The sequence below is a fragment of the Epinephelus lanceolatus genome, chromosome 3 (assembly GCF_041903045.1).
Source record: "Epinephelus lanceolatus isolate andai-2023 chromosome 3, ASM4190304v1, whole genome shotgun sequence".
Lineage (NCBI taxonomy): Eukaryota > Metazoa > Chordata > Actinopteri > Perciformes > Serranidae > Epinephelus > Epinephelus lanceolatus.
In genome coordinates this window covers 40,134,868-40,151,308 of record NC_135736.1, presented here as the reverse complement: position 1 = coordinate 40,151,308, position 16,441 = coordinate 40,134,868, and the positions used below count along the sequence as shown (strand labels likewise).

At 42.5% G+C, this 16,441-nt stretch overlaps 2 protein-coding genes across 3 annotated transcripts in view; one reads left to right on the top strand and one right to left on the bottom strand.

The window, feature by feature from the left end:
- Positions 1 to 6,720, top strand: part of myh11a (myosin, heavy chain 11a, smooth muscle) — a 43,302-nt gene extending 36,582 nt beyond the window's left edge. For both annotated transcript variants that reach the window (XM_078166367.1, XM_033624030.2), the window contains 12 exons: positions 9 to 161; positions 1,280 to 1,528; positions 1,740 to 1,952; positions 2,117 to 2,329; positions 2,428 to 2,589; positions 2,900 to 3,028; positions 3,117 to 3,205; positions 3,305 to 3,428; positions 3,518 to 3,726; positions 4,874 to 4,982; positions 5,126 to 5,298; positions 6,468 to 6,720. In XM_078166367.1, the coding sequence (XP_078022493.1) occupies positions 9 to 161; positions 1,280 to 1,528; positions 1,740 to 1,952; positions 2,117 to 2,329; positions 2,428 to 2,589; positions 2,900 to 3,028; positions 3,117 to 3,205; positions 3,305 to 3,428; positions 3,518 to 3,726; positions 4,874 to 4,982; positions 5,126 to 5,298; positions 6,468 to 6,597 (1,953 nt within the window). In that variant the 3' untranslated portion in view covers positions 6,598 to 6,720. The remainder of the gene's footprint in view (positions 1 to 8; positions 162 to 1,279; positions 1,529 to 1,739; positions 1,953 to 2,116; positions 2,330 to 2,427; positions 2,590 to 2,899; positions 3,029 to 3,116; positions 3,206 to 3,304; positions 3,429 to 3,517; positions 3,727 to 4,873; positions 4,983 to 5,125; positions 5,299 to 6,467) is intronic.
- Positions 6,721 to 11,428: 4,708 nt separating this feature from the next.
- Positions 11,429 to 15,820, bottom strand: LOC117255289 (nuclear distribution protein nudE homolog 1-like). Its single transcript, XM_033624033.2, has 9 exons — positions 15,677 to 15,820; positions 15,151 to 15,278; positions 14,857 to 15,010; positions 14,253 to 14,401; positions 13,984 to 14,120; positions 12,327 to 12,503; positions 12,135 to 12,220; positions 11,886 to 12,040; positions 11,429 to 11,612 (listed from the first exon to the last, which is right to left on the bottom strand). Exons 2-9 carry the CDS (start codon positions 15,234 to 15,236, stop codon positions 11,519 to 11,521), a joined length of 1,038 nt encoding a protein of 345 aa, XP_033479924.1. The 5' UTR covers positions 15,237 to 15,278; positions 15,677 to 15,820; the 3' UTR covers positions 11,429 to 11,518.
- Between the last annotated feature and the right edge of the window lie 621 nt (positions 15,821 to 16,441).

Genomic DNA, 16,441 nt, shown 5'->3' with positions numbered 1-16,441 from the left:
ACCTACAGGAACTGCTGGCTGAGGAGACACGTCAGAAATTACAGTTGTCCACAAAGCTGCGGCAAGCTGAAGACGACAAGAACAGCCTGCAGGAGCAGCTTGAAGAGGAGATGGAGGCCAAGAGGAACGTGGAGCGACACGTCTCCACACTCAACGTCCAGGTCAGAGTTCAAACTAACAGTCACTAATGTACAGGTTCATCTATGATCATAAGTATCATGAGAAAGAAGACATCAGAGAGAGATTTCAGTGACATTTTACTGTAGATTAAGTCTGTATTTATGGGAACACCTGCAAAATGTCACATCCTTTTACACTGAAGGGGAAAACAAAGCATTGCTACCATGCTGAAGAGCTCAAGAGTGGCTTTGTGTACGTCAGATAAACTCCTTTTTGTTTAACCAGAAACAGCCCCAAAATCATCATCCTCAGACCCATCAGACTCGATTTAAATAAACAGCGATATTATCATCATAAAACATGCGTATTTAAAATCAAATGGAACAGAATAAATCTCACAGAAACCATCTTGGTTTGTCTTTTCAGTGTTTTGACAATCCCTGACTGGCTTAGATGAATTAAACCCCATTTAGATGTGAAAATATGCTGCCTCTATACACACTAAAATTACTGTTTACTTAAATAGAGCCGGGTGTGTTTGGCAATGGTGATTCTGGGGCTGTTTCTGGTTAAACAAATAAGGGTCTACAGCTTTATCCAAACAGTGTTAGATTGTTTATCCACTGGTAAAAATGTTGTGAGCCTCCAAGGACCTGTTGTTCTTGAGGGTGCAAATCCCTGCATGATAATATTATAACACATCATCAAAACATGACAGACTAATGGCGTTGAGTATAATTAGTGCTGCTATACTGTTTTAAAGCATGCATGGAGTTCACTAAAACATGTAAGTCTATTACATCATAGTGTTAATGGCTGTGGGGTACTGATATAATGGTACGTTTAATTAATCATATCTATAGTGAATGTAAATGTGTCTCTTATGTGAGTTTAGAAACGCCTTCCCAGCATTTACAGGCTAGAGGAAAAGGACTCTTATCCCCGTCACTGACTCTGCCCTCACCATGTCCCCTAACTATGACCAGACACCAACTGTATCTATGAACCATTTAAAACTTGGCAACATAAACATGCCAAAGCTGTTGCCTTACAGGAGAATCTTAAGAAGTTCGACATTGATGGATAAACAAACCTCAAACCAAAACAGATTTATTGTCTTCATAATTAGCGTCTTAACAAAGTCTTCTTCCGTCCACAGTTGTCAGACGCAAAGAAGAAGCTTGACGAGATGACGGGAAACATCGAGCTGCTGGAAGAAGGTAAGAAACGTCTGCAGAGAGACCTGGAGGCAGCGAACACACAGTTTGAGGAGAAGGCCTCTGCGTACGACAAGTTGGAGAAGACCAAGAACCGTCTGCAGCAGGAGCTCGAGGACACGCTGATGGACCTGGACAACCAGAGGCAGAATGTGTCCAACCTGGAGAAGAAGCAGAAGAAGTTTGACCAGGTCTGTTGAGTAAAATGGCTGTAATAATACTCAATTATAAAATGTTTCACTACAGACTACTTACTAACACTTAACTGTTGACTAATTAATTATACGTTACAACCTTAAAATGACTTTTACCTCAAAAGTAACCCGTGGAAGTCCTAGTTACATTACTTTACATTACACCCTAAAACGTTACCCATGGTTTTCTGTCCTCCCTGGTCTTCAGATGTTGGCCGAGGAGAAGAGTATCTCCAGTAAATATGCAGATGAGAGAGACCGTGCTGAAGCTGAGGCCAGAGAGAAGGAGACCAAGGCTCTGTCCCTGGCAAGAGCTCTGGAAGAGGCCCAGGACTCAAGAGAGGAGCTGGAGAGAGCCAACAAGGCCTTGAAGATGGAGATGGAAGACTTGATCAGCTCCAAGGACGACGTGGGAAAAAATGTAAGTGGTGGAACATTGCTTTGTTAAAAACTGTCACACATGAGACCATTGTAACTGAACTGACCAGTAGATGCTTAGGTTAAACGTCCATGGTTTGACTGGTCTCATTTCTTTATGCTATTTGAATATAACTAAAATAAAACTTGGCTGTGTAATGATGGCAGGTCCACGAGCTGGAGAAGTCCAAGCGAGGCCTGGAGGCCCAGGTGGAAGAGATGAAGACCCAGCTGGAGGAGCTAGAGGACGAGCTGCAGGCGGCTGAGGACGCCAAGCTGCGCCTGGAGGTCAACATGCAGGCCCTCAAGGCCCAGTTCGAGAGGGACCTCCAGGGAAGAGATGAGATGGGAGAGGAGAAGAAGAGACAGCTTGTCAAGCAGGTAAAGAGTCGTAAAACATCTTGTCCTCCAAATGAAAGTACGTGATCTGATCCACCATTAGAGTGTGTAATCTATGCAACGATGCATGCTGACTGCAGGTCCGTGAGCTGGAGACAGAGTTGGAGGATGAACGTAAGCAGAGGGCCCTGGCGGCAGCAGCCAAGAAGAAGCTGGAGACGGACATGAAAGATCTGGAGGGACAGATCGAGACGGCCAGTAAGGGACGAGATGAGGCCATCAAACAGCTCCGCAAGCTCCAGGTGAGAGTGAAGGGATGAACTGCTTCAGGGGGTGCGGGGGGGGGGGGGTTGTATGTGATTATTTTATTCTACTACTACAACTACTACTGCTGCAACCATGAAATGTCAAAGCTTGGAAATTCTGGCATCATTGATGTTTCCATATTTTCCAGTGGTGCCTGATACTTACTGTATGACTTTTGACTTTGCACTGCATCAGCAATCCGGACAAAGCTCTGGCTAGTATTGTAAAAAATACCTGGTAAAGAAATAACATTGTGACGCTCTCCTTTATTGCTGTCTCCTTTTTTGTTTCTCTTCCTCCCACCAGGCCCAGATGAAGGACTACCAGAGGGAGCTGGAAGACGCCCGCGCTGCCAGAGAGGAGGTGTTGACTACCGCAAAGGAGAGTGAGAAGAAGGCCAAGGGTCTGGAGGCTGAGCTCATGCAGCTACAGGAGGTAACACATTAGATTTCTAACAACAAGACTGTAAATTATTCAAGAGCAGAGGCTTGAAATAAAGGATTCGTGTCTAATATGTTTCTAGGACCTGGCTGCAGCTGAGAGGGCACGGAAACAGGCTGAGGCTGAGAGAGACGAACTGTCTGATGAGCTGGCCAGCAACTCCTCTGGAAAGTGGGTGGAGATTTAATTTCTCTGTTGCTTTGTCTGGGAAATGATTGCAGAGGCGAAATGATGGTGACATTTGTTTTCTGCTGTGCTCCTTGTGCACAGGTCTGCCCTGGCAGATGAGAAACGTCGCCTGGAAGCAAAGATCTCCCAGCTAGAGGAGGAGCTGGAGGAGGAGCAGAGCAACATGGAGATCCTCAACGACAGGCTGAGGAAGAGCACGCAGCAGGTGACCGGACAGTAGCAGCTACTTGAGTCATAAAAGGGCTCAACATCACAGAGGCCTCATCCCTGTCTTTGTGTGCATTCCCCCCGCAGGTGGATCAGCTCAACAACGAGCTGCAGACAGAGCGCACCACCTCCCAGAAGAACGAGAGCGCTCGGCAGCAGATGGAGCGCCAGAACAAGGAGCTCAAGGCCAAGCTTCAGGAGATGGAGAACCAGGTCAAGTCCAAGTTCAAGTCCTCCATCACGGCCTTGGAGGCTAAAGTGGCACAGCTGGAGGAGCAGCTGGAGCAGGAGAACAGGTCGGGGTCAAAGTCAAAGATGTCTGACAAAACTGTTTTTCACATGATTTCTGTCATTACACCGATGACATTAAGCCATAGCCAAGGGGACATATCCGTCTAAAACTTTTCAGAGAATCAAAGAATTCATTATTAAACTTCATGGTTCACTTTAAAGCTGGGGCAAGCAGATATCTGGAAACGCAAAACAAATAAAATACACCCTCCTCTTCCCTCTTCCCTAAGCCTCTCCCACCAGAAAACCATGGCCATATGCACACTCTTCATACTGTAACCAAGTGTTTTCCATTACAGTGATTTATTTACTCCTATTTTATTGTACAGTTGCACACAGCTCAATCCCTCAGCCCCTCCTTGTCCTGCTCTCTCTTTGTTTATCTGACCACAAATACCGTAAGATTACAATTAGCTAGCTAACCACCCCACAGTCCCTTTGCCTCGCTCCCTGCCTCTTTGGACTGCTTCGCCTGGAGGAGAGCAGGCAGCAGCTTGGGAGATGGACCTTAAATCGGTGGCTGTATCAGATTGAATTCGGCCAGTGCAAACCCCCTCACTGCCAGGTGTGACAGCGGGCAGATCGCCAGTGGCAGCATCAGGTCTAACTTACGTAACAGCAGCAACAGAAAGTTTGCCTACTTAACTACTTAAACTATTGGCAACATCTTCTTTCCAACTCTAAATGTATCACCTATACTGGCAGGTGTTTTATTTCTTTTTTTGTTAGACTCTCTTTGATAGGTCTGTCTTCTTTTTCTGGGTTACTTTGCAGTGTAGGCAGCTGTTGGCAATGCTAGAATAGAAACTTTCTCTCCACCATTGAATCAAGCTTTTACCAAAGCAACATGCATACTCATCTGCATTTGTAGAGCCCCCAGTAGGAACACCCTCTCTCGGAAATGACCTGTGATTGGCCAAAGTCTCCCGTCATGAGATAGATTTTCTGAAGCCTAAAAGCAGAGAGATGTCCAATATGCTCAAAGTTTTTTTGCCCAATGACACTAAAATTAAACTGCTTACCCCAGCTTTAAACAAGTTGTTCTTTCCAGTTCCAATATTAGCTTTGGTGTCTGTTTTTCACCTGGGCAAGATTTCTACATTTACATCAGCGATACTCATGCTCCTCTCTAAACTCTTTGTCCTCTCTCAGAGAGAAGCAGGCATCTGCCAAGAGCATACGCCAGAAGGACAAGAAGCTGAAGGACCTGATGATGCAGGTGGAAGACGAAAGGAAACAGAGCGAGCAGTACAAAGATCAGGTACGATCACTTAATGCACCCATGCTCAAACACAAGGCTGCACATTTTTGTGAGTAGATGGGTATTATGAGTCAGGAATGGTTAGTTGGGATGGCCTATCAATAGCATACTAAATGTGCACATTTCCTTTGTTCACTCACCAGGCGGAGAAGTCGAATACCCGCATGAAGCAGCTGAAGCGGCAGCTAGAGGAGTCGGAGGAGGAGTCTCAGCGCGCTACAGCTGCCCGCAGGAAGCTGCAGCGGGAGCTGGATGAAGCCACCGAGGCCAACGATGCCATGAGCCGCGAGGTCAACTCTCTGAAGAGCAAACTCAGGTAGGACGAAGTGACAAAGAGTCTGTCAGTTTGTCTTCTCGGCTAGGCAGAGCCCATTTGTTTCCTCCTGTGTGTTGTTAAGCTGTAAAATGAGAAAGTTTGCTCCGGCTGGTGGGCGGCATTTTATTTTCAACTCACCTGTTTTCAACATTGCAGCTGGGTCACAAACATTCTCATATTACAGCTAAACAGTACACTACAGTTTGTTTCTTATAACATTTGAGGTGAGAAAAAGGCAATACAGCAACAGAGTCTTGATTCATATTCAATCAGCGCTGACTAGTTTGACCACAGTTTCCGAGAAGTGATTGATATGACTGACACAAACGAGACTTCTTGGCTCTAATTGTTGTTTTGTTCACATGCGTTAATGCTTTTTTAAGTGCTATAAGGAAGCAGAGAATGCAGATGATTTAATTCACAGATTATCTGTCCTCTGTAATAATGTGTAGATCGTGAGTTTTAGCAAATATGACACAAAGTTTTATAGGTTACCAGCTTGAGTTTTACCTGTTTCCTGTTCCTCGCCAACATTTAAGTGCTAAAGAGCACATTGTCACTACAGTCATCTTCAGGGGGTTTAAACATGCATTTAAAGCATTAAAACTTGTGTAGGATTTAGTAGAGAAGTTTGCTCAGTGAGGAGCACAAACAAAACAATGGTGTCCATCTCTATTCCAGAGGCAACCCTGAACCCAAGGAGTAACACAGCAGGTACCTCTGCGCCTAAAAGTTACCCCGTCACCATTTCCTTATCAACTACCATAACTTTTCTTTCCCCAGTGCACACTCTTAATGCTGTCATTCCTTTCATTTGGCCTTACTGACAGAAATATGGCTCATCAGCTACCTTAGGAAAAACTAAAAATTTTAGGAGAGCTCCCCATTACACCCATCTCCAACTGGTGGCCATATTTTTCTCAGTGCTTGGTTTAATTGCCATAAACCAAACTCATTCTCCTGAGCCAGGAGTCATATGAGTTACAAAGATAACCAGCGTGCTTAACCTGTAACCAAAGCACAACCTGTATATTCTGTATTCCATCAACACCCGAGTGGTTTTCATATAATCCTTAAACCATCTGCTGTCCTATAACCACTCCTCTCACTGCCGGGATTTGTTTCTGTGTTTGTATCTCTGTCTCGCGTCTGTCTTTGTGGTGTTTTAGGCGCGGAAACGAGCCCTCCTTCAGCAGCGCACCTCGGCGTATGGGCGGAGGCCGAAGGGTGGTGGAGGATGCCTCAGAGGAGGAGGGCGACTCCCAAGGCGACTTCAATGGAACCAAGTCTGCGGATTAAGGGATGTCCAATAATCAGAGTTAACTACCAGGGCACGGTCTGCCACTTTAACAGAGAATAACTTCAATGCCTGTTATGCTATCTAGTTCTTCTGTATCTGTATCACTTCAAATTATATATTTTCTCCAACTTCCAATAGTGTACTGATCTGTCGTCTTGTTTCAGAGCACCTTTTCTTAACACGCAATAATCAGAAGGACTTGATATCAGCGAGGGAGGTTGTTCTGGTGGCTCTGCTGTTGTGTGATGTGCTGTTCCTTTTTTTATTTTTTAACAACACTGTTTTGTACTGCACTGAATGACTGATTCCTTCTGATGCAAGGTTTCGTACACAAACATAGGTGCCTCTAATTACCACGCTAACCTGCCAGCAAAGCCTCGGGTCTCCACAATAAGTCACTTTAAAGCAGAGACATGTAAATCTGTGGATCTGTAACTATTATCAGCGACTGTTGTCCTGTTGCCTGTGACTGCTGTTAGTGTTTCAGAGCAGCACTGACGTGGTTTAACAGACTGGATAGAGATTTCTATGCTCACTCTGCACCCGTCAGTGCTGCTGATTGTACCCCAACAAATATTTAGCTGTTAGACATTTTCTAAAGCCACCTTTTTTTTATTATTTGCACCTTTCTTGTGCCCAGATATGTTTAGATTGCTTTTACTCAATAAGGTTTAGGGTTAACTATAAAATCAAGACCCAGACTTCAGTATTGGACATCTTAATTTTGTATTTCTTCCCCTTTTTGTCCTGATTTACTGTACATGTTTAAAAAGATCACCCTAAACCAACTCATCCTCATTTGATCATGTTATATGTAACCAACTGATGTTTACATGACACAAATTGTATTGTATTACTGTTGAACCACCTGCACAAGAAATAAAGACCTTTAAAAAAAAAATTTTTTTTTTCCTTTTAATGTTTCCATCTTGGTCAGTAACGTCAAAGATCATCATGACATTATTCCCATCTCATCAGTTCAATAGAAAAACAAATCAACAGGATCAGAGTTGGGTATAGTACCTCAGGCACATACAGTTTTAAGTCCAAATACAGAAGCAGTTGCAGAGGTGCTGTATACGAACACCCAGTACACAGTGGTCATGGATTACAATTACAGTTAGCTCATGTTAGTTTAAAGGAGGTTAAACAGCAAAGAGGAGCAGGTTATCCAGTTCTTACATGTATTAACCACAACTCTACACACAGGCTACACTGCAGTATACAGTGATGATGTGATATTAGATATGTACTGTAGTATTTGCCTAAAGGGATCGTTTGGATTTTCTTGAAGTGGGGTTGTGCGAGATGCTTATCCATAGTCAGTGTATTGCATTAGTAGATGTCAGTCGGAGTAACAACACTGAAGCTAGGCAATTTACTGCTGTAGATAAGAGGCAGCAGCAAACTATATTTTAGCCACTACTCAAATCTGTCAGTGTCAGTTAGAGGACTGCATTGGGATTGGATCAACACAAATCTTGCAGGAATGGCAGTCAAAAATAAACCGCAGGTCCTGCAATTTGTTGGAATTTGAATTTGTTCATAAGGTCTATCTTTTTCGAGGCCCTTTCTGTCATTTGAAGTGTGCATAAGAGCGTGCAGGCTCACTGGCCAATCACAACCAAGTTAGGTAAACTTATTTACCTTAAAACATGCCACAAAACATGAAGGTGCAGACACTGCGGGTCTACCGGTGCTTTGCTAAGTTAATTAGTTTGCATTATTGTGTGACTTTGGTGAACCCAAACTGTTCCTCTTTGACACCAAGGTCACGTAATAACACAAACTAATTGATGGAGGCAGCAGCGGACCAGAAGCTCCTGTGTACAGCGATGTTAAAGCACCGTTTTTCAAAAAGGAGTCTGGCTTTGAAGAGAGCGACACAACAGCTTCAGTCGCCTGTCGCAAATCACTCTCTGACGCTACGGTAAAGAACTGAAAATACTCTCAATATAATGACACTTTAAGTGATACTGATTATTTTAGGTAGCTAAAATATGTTTTGCTGCTGACCCCTCCATAGTAGTGCACTGCTTAGCTTCCTTGTCGGTACTCCTGACACTTGTCCAAACTGAGGGCCGACTGACATCTACTGTAAGTAATACACTGACTATGGATAGGTACCTCACACAACCCCACTTCAAAAAATCCAAATTACTATTAATGAGCTGCTGGATGGCAGTAGTGACAGAATAACCACAAACATTTAAGGGAAAAGCAGAAATGTCACATTAAATCTGTTAACCACTCTTACTTCTCCATTCACAATATCTCTTACTAAAAGGCAGGAAAAGGACACTCAATATAGGCTCTATATATACCTACACAAATATACTATGAACTGTGCTTATCTTTGACCTGTTCAAATCTATTATTGCTTAATATCTTTCCTCATTCGCCCACCATATAGCTCCTGATGGCAGACAGGAGGTCTCACACCTATTAGAGAATTATTAATATACATTCAGTAGTGAACATGTGCCGCTCTAACTTCTACAGTCAACTTAAATCAGTACAAAAGTTATTGGTGACACTAGATCATAAATCTGCAGAAAACCTGTTCTTATACTTCACATTCATAAGTCTTGCATACTAGAAAATAATGAGCCGGCTAAACAAGCCTGCGCAATGGCAGGAAGGAGGTGAAACAATGAACCTGGGTCAAACTGATACTTTGTGAGATTAAACTAGCCTGAAGGGAAGTGACCATATCTCATTCCTAGACACCTGCAGCATGAGGAATAGACGACCCACTTCATCTATCTGAGCGATGACAGCAAAGCAAGGCTTACAAACTGAAGAGGTAATAACATTGATGAAGGCAGCGATGGCTAAAATGCTAACACTAGTTTCCTGGCAGCGACTGATCCATTTTCAACTATAAGTTTTTGCAGCTGTGGACAACATTAAGTCTCTCATAGAAAACAAATATTAAGAGCTCAGCTTGGAGAAGTGATTTTAACCATCTGTTTCAGACATATAGCTGCAGCCTCATTCCCTTCGGAGCCTACACGACACACCCCTGCAAACCGCGCCCACCACCAGTACAAAACAAACCCACCAACGCAACACTTATTTGAGCCCTGCTACAACACCACTTTGTAGTGAATAGATTAGGCCAAACACAGCAATAATCCACTTTAGAATTCATTACACATGAAGACATGAGTCACCCTGTAAGTAATGAGACGTAACCCTTACCCTTACCATAACCGTCTCTCTTTTAAACCAACACTTCATAACCTGCTAAACAGTAACTTAGCATTTTCTTCAGGGCTTCTGCTTCACAACCAAGGATTGAAGGGGTTGACCGCGGACTGACATGCGAGTATGGCGGGCGAGTCATGTAACTGGTGGGCGTGTCACGCAGCTGCTCCAGCCTCAGCTATACCTACTCATCCTTTCATCTGCCAATATCTAGCTCCTCCACAACAGAAGTTAATTCATACCAGTGTTGTTCAGTGCTACATTACTTGAGCCCATAGCTTAAAGAAGAAAAAAAACACAAAAACTGACTTTGTTATTGAAATGAATTAAGTTTAACCATGTTTTTTTTATATCAGCCTTAAAGAGAAAAAACGCTAACCTATAACTTTTATGTCTGAGCAGTGACTACATTTACATGCACAAAATATTCCATTCTTTTCCCCCTACTCCAAAAAAGACAATATTCCTACTAAGCCATTTACATGGCTATTAACAATTAATATTCCACTAATGTTACTGGCAGCCATGTATACGCAGATTAACTTGCCTTAACATATCATTTATGACATCAAAATATGCAGCTGTCACTCGTGCCAGAATTTTTTTCAAAGTTTTCTGCCAGTGGCTGACTTGTTTGACCATGTGAACACAGCCTCTCTATCATAACTTGAATGACCTTCTTAAAAGGGTCAGCGCTGTGATATTTGCACATATCAGAAAAACATGCTGATATCCAAATTTTCCATAAAGTTTAAAATTAGGTGTGTCTCTTCTTACGACCAGAAATGCTAGCCTTCCTTTAGGGTATACATCTCTACTCCAGCCTTGCAAACTGTTGGAGAGTTGGTTTGTGTACAATGCATACATAACAACACACAAGGCCGACTGAAAACAGGCAAGAGGCTGTGTGACGCAAACTGCGGTAAAAACCACAGTTCAGATGCACATTCCAGAATGTTCCTAAAACCCAAATAATACCATCATATCTCACGTCTTAATCAGAAAATGCATCCTTCAGGGAAAAAAAAAAGCCTAAATCAGAATGTTGTCACATTTGGAACATTAGTGGAATATTAGTGTGCATGTAAATATACCCAGTTTTTCATTTATCACAGCTTTAGTTTGGATTTGGTCATAAACAATATTTGTATGATCGAACCTTTGTATAAATGATACTCCAGGTTCTTGGTCCCTCTATCAGGGTCACACCCAGTGGCTGTTTTTGATACCTCTGGTCCTTATTTGGGTCCCTATTTCATGATCAACGAACAAGAACAGCAACCAGCCTAAATGTGTCCTCTGGGAGCAGTAATGTATCGACAGCCCTGTTGTGCTTGATCCACCACAGAAAGCAAATCAGTTGACACAGACGGATCTTTTCGATGCTACTCACCACAGTGTCAAAGATACATTAGAAGATATAGTATGAGCAGAAGAATCCCCGCTCCTTGATGTTACACAAGCTGTAGTGCTGCTTGCTATGATAGATATGCTGTTATACTAGCCTGAGGCAGAAGTCCATGCGCTGATAATGTGGGGCACGGAGCGAGGAGAGTGGCTTTCTTGTTCAAAATAGTTCAGCAGGGCACGTGGCGACAAGGAAGACAGTTCAGTTCAAAGTCCCATTGCTGTGGTTTATTAAGGATGGAGAGGGGATGGGTGGAGGGGGTCAGGTTATTGAAGGAGGGAGGTGGTTCGACCTTTTCTCTCTCATAGCAGAATCTTGACCCCTCCCTGTGGGGACTGGGGACCCTGGGAGACGCCTCTCGGAGGAGCTGGTCCAAACTCTAACCGCTTCACTAAACTGCAAAACAAAACATGGTAAACTCAAAAACCTCAGATAAAACTAAGAAAACACTTTTTATTCCCAATATTTTTTGGCTTTACAGACATAAATTAATACAATACTGCAAAATGTTAGTTTACATTATGACATCAATAGTGCAGCATATGTTAGAGGACAAGTAAGATACTCCTTAACCAGAAAAACTGGCTTCTATATAATAATTGATAGAACCTCAAGAACAAGACTTTCCAGCCGTTGACCTTGAGAGTGAGCTGCTGCTGTTTTCCTCACCTGTCGTACTGAGGAGGGGGGCTCATGCTGCTAGCTTGCACCTCAGGGCCTCCCTCTAAACCAGTAGGACTACCAGGGCCAGCCGGGAGTGCTGGTCTGCTGACAGAGGTGTCGTACACAAAGTCTCGACAGGATGCCAACTTTGACTCCAGATTCTGGTGGGATGTTAAAAAATTGTCAGTCCTTGTAGTGATTTTGTAAAACATGAATTCACTGTGTACTGCTATGGTATAATTTAAAATCTCTTACTCCAACTTTTCTCAGAAGCTCCCCTACAATGTTGAGTGCAGATATTCTAGCAGACGTCGTGAGGGGAGTCCCTGTTAGACCGTCACCTAAAACAAAACAGATATGAGCAGGTGAACACATAATATGTTTATACAAAGGTGGTATGATCACTATCACTGTGGTTATCACTGCAGTCAAAGTTTTTCAATTTACCTCGTCGAATACTGGAGGCAGGGGGAGTGGCAAATGAGCTGAGAGGTTTGGAGGGTGTGATGGGGATGGATGGGTTACCAGCTGAGGGGCACGGCAGATCTGCCCGATCTGTGTCTTTGCCCAGGCTGCTGGATGGTCGTCTTTCCTTCTGACGTACAGCCAGCTCGTGGCGAAGGTCTGACACAAACAGGACACACAGTGAGCCAATGTTTTGTAACTGACAAAGATTGCAGTAATGGAAATATCACTTTCCATTGCGTTCCATAGAGTAAGCTTGGGCAGTATATCGCGCTATTGCTGTGTACCAGGGTATTTAGAAATAGTGACGATATATTTTTCAGTACCATCACAAATATCGACGCTCCTTTTATATTTAATCTCATTCTGAGACGCTGTGTTGAGAATGTATTGTATGTAGCCAAATCACGTTCAACCAGAGGTCAGTCTCTACTGGTGAAACAGGCAGCTGAGCTGGGAAACATGGTGACTGCTAGAGTGAAGATAATGTTACAGGACTGTAAACAGCCAGCCAGCAACATGAGACCGCAGCGAAAACAGCACATTTTCACATCTGACTGTGAATTTATGGTTTATTTTGACAACACTAGAGGTGTAGGTAGCGCTGCACACAAATACCTTCTCATACCATATACCCCGGTGAAATTTCAGGAAGGTTTGAAAAAATAAATACCACCTAAGCCTACCATATTGTTAATAAATATTAATTAAATTACAGAGACTTGACACTACCCTAATCCTTGAAGTCTCATCAGTCGTCTGGTAATTATGTGCATACTTTTAAGAAACATGTAATCTGAACTAAAAACTGCATTTCAACCAACAAACCAACAATTTTCATGCTAGTGTGAATCTGATTATCCTCAAATGCTTGAAATACAAATTAAGTTAAAAATATGTCAAATACAAAACTGCCAATGACACAGTATAGATTTGCATTCGTTTGCTTTACCCTAGCATCGTCAGCCTGTGGACTTGTGTTTTCCTTGTGGAAGATGAAAGAAAAACAAAGGCAAAAAATATGAGTCAGCTCCCGTCCCTGACTCTCTCTGCCACAAATTCAACATACTCAATCATTTGGTAAGTATTTCAAAAGCTCAAAACATGAAAAAACACAGGAATAGCCCTTAAAAGTCTAATTTGTAGCATCTAGCAGTGAGGTTGCAGAACTGAAACTTCTCCCGTGTGGCAAGCGTGTAGTACAACTGTACAACTACAGTGGCCAATGCAAAAACACAAATGGGAAGAGCATTGTGAAAAATTAGCGGACTCCCTGGAAGAGGACACATTCCACATGTAGATGTAAACTGCTTATTGTAAAGTAATGATAACACAACGATTCTTAAGTTTCCGGTGATCACAATGAAAACATAGTTATGAATATTATTCCTGTCAATATATTCCACTAAATCCTGCACACTGGACCTTTAATATCCTTCTGATGAGGGTAAATGTATAATAGAATACAGCTACACATGAGATCAGATACAGGCTAAACTGGAAAAAGAGACAGGACATAAATACACAAAGAATTTGGAGAATTGATCAGCTATCAAAATTCGCTGAAGTGTCAGTTTGTAGAGGAATCAGCAGTTCTTGTGAACTTGAGAAGCTGCAGTGTGTGTTTGTGTGTGTATACCTCTGGCTTCATCCTTCAGCCTCTGGACAGACTCAAGCAGGTTCTCTTTCTCATCCAACTCGCTCTCAAGAAAGGCATTCCTCTCAATGACATGGTTCATCCGCTGCTCAAAGTCCTCCAGTGACATGATGGTAGCCCTGGCACCAGCACAGAGGATGAGCAAATAAATGTTCATACTTGATTAACTGTGCATATCGGTCCTGTGTGCTACAGTCTGAGTCTGACTCTGTGTGTATAATAACAACCTAGCCAGTTAGCTGGGCACTGACCTTTTGGTCCTCTCCAGGTCATCATTGGACTGCTCTAGCTCCCTGATGTATTTCTGCAGGTGATCTCTCACTGCTTTGGTTTGTGCAAGTTCTTCCTCCATGGCTGAGATGTGCCTAAAAGTATCGGAATGCTGAGTCTCGAATTTCTCCTGAAAACAGCACACAGACATCAAATTAATTGTCAATGACAATGCCAACTTTCCAGTGTCGTGGCTGATTCATCAACGCAGCTGCCAACATATTACAACATGAGGTTCTGTGTATTTTTTGGACATCAGCTGAGACAACAAATCACTTTTAATGTTCTTTCTCCTCCCTTTTTCCAATCATCTTTGAGCAATCAGGGGTGTTTTATCACAATCCTGCATTCCCTTCCTCCATTAATTTCCTCTTCCCCATGGACCGCCGAACAAAAATAGCAGTCAGCTGCCTTATAGCTAGGCAGCAATTTTCCTAGTGGCAGTGGTGATGATATGCTGAATTTGGGTTAGCTAAAGGCTGTCTGTGGTGTGGGTGTGTCTCCGTTCACTTGACACTAACTAGGGCACCAGAGGTTGTGCAGCTCTGAAGGGACAGAGGCCTATTTATAATCAAGGTGCTCTACCTTTATGTTTTCCAGCTCAGTGCGGAGTCGGTTGTTGTCTAAACGCAGCTCTTTGTTTCGACCCTCGCACTGCTTCAGCTCTGTTTCCAGTTCTGCTTCATAGTCTCGACTCATCTGCTGAAACTCCTGCAGCTCCTCCTGAGCCACATCAGCCCTGATGACAACACAATGTTAACCACCAAATATGACTCATTCATCGTGTTGTCTAATATGTGTATATCTATAATGCATGATTATCATTTAAGTTAGCAATTAAATCTTCTCTGAGTAGTGTTTACTGTCTGTTGGTGTTACCTTAGCTGATGTGCCTCTGCCTGCTCCTTCCAGAAGCTCAGCTCCTCTTCAAGGGATGTAAACTTGTGTGTTGTTGGCTCTACCATGTCTGCTGCGTTGTTTCAGGATGATGGGGATGGGAGGCCTAACTGTAAAGTAAAACAACAGACTTCAATAATCTCGTTATCTGTCATGAGAGCACAGACATCCCAATCATTCAAACCACACCACTGCTACGGCTAGCAAACGCTAACAAGGTTAACAACCGCCAGTCTACAGCGCTACATATGTTGACATACAAAAGCCAGAAAATTAAAAACTACAGAACTATATTTTCGCATTTATTTCTATCATATACGAATACGCAAGGAAGGGAACTACGTGCCTACTACATACTTTTCGCAGCCAACAGCAGTGTTGAAAAGTGCATACACTACAGCTAAGCTGTTCGGCTAAGCTAACATAGCTAAGTTAGCTAACCGACTTGTAGCTAGTCAGAATGTGTTACAAGCCAACACAGTGAAAAAATTCAGCTAGACAGACTCACCCGCGTATAAGGGAACGATTAAAACATGCTAAAGTTTTGGGAATGCATTTAGATATACGACTAAATTTCGGGACTTGGGCAACAACAAACGTATTGTGAAACTAATCTCTCATTACGTTAAGTCGGTGTTCGTCTCACCAACCAAATATAAACGAAGCGTCGGTTCTCGGATCCCATTGGACAACAATGATGACGTAGAAAACATTTTAACCAATCATATTATTCAACGAACTTGTCGCCGCGGGAGGTGGAGCCCAGGAGTCAAAATGGTTATATCGCCCCCTGTTGACCTGATGGTGCAACAACATCAAAGAAGTAAAGTCTAGTAAAATTTTGTTTTTGACTTCTATTGTCATTTTGTATGGTGTTTCTAATGTTTCTCAAATATTATTAACATATGAGAAGGACATTAACCTGTCTTTGTAGTTGTGTATATTGTATATAGTTCTTTTTTTTTAAATTCAAGTCAGTAAACTTTACAAGTGACAACAATTTACTAATACAAAATTATAGACATACATTTTAAAGATGAATAAATAAATAACTTGCAGCTAGTTTTAAATTTTGCTCCTTACTGTTACCCAGTTTTTAAGTTTTATTTTATTTAACACTTGCTATACATTTGATTTTTCTACTATGTTGTTTTAATCCCTGTATATTGCACTCTTTGTATCTGCACACCTCCAGCATTGTATTGCAACTGCTGCATGGCAATTTCCTTCAGGATAAATAAAGGTCTGTCTTATTTTATCTCATCTGGTCATT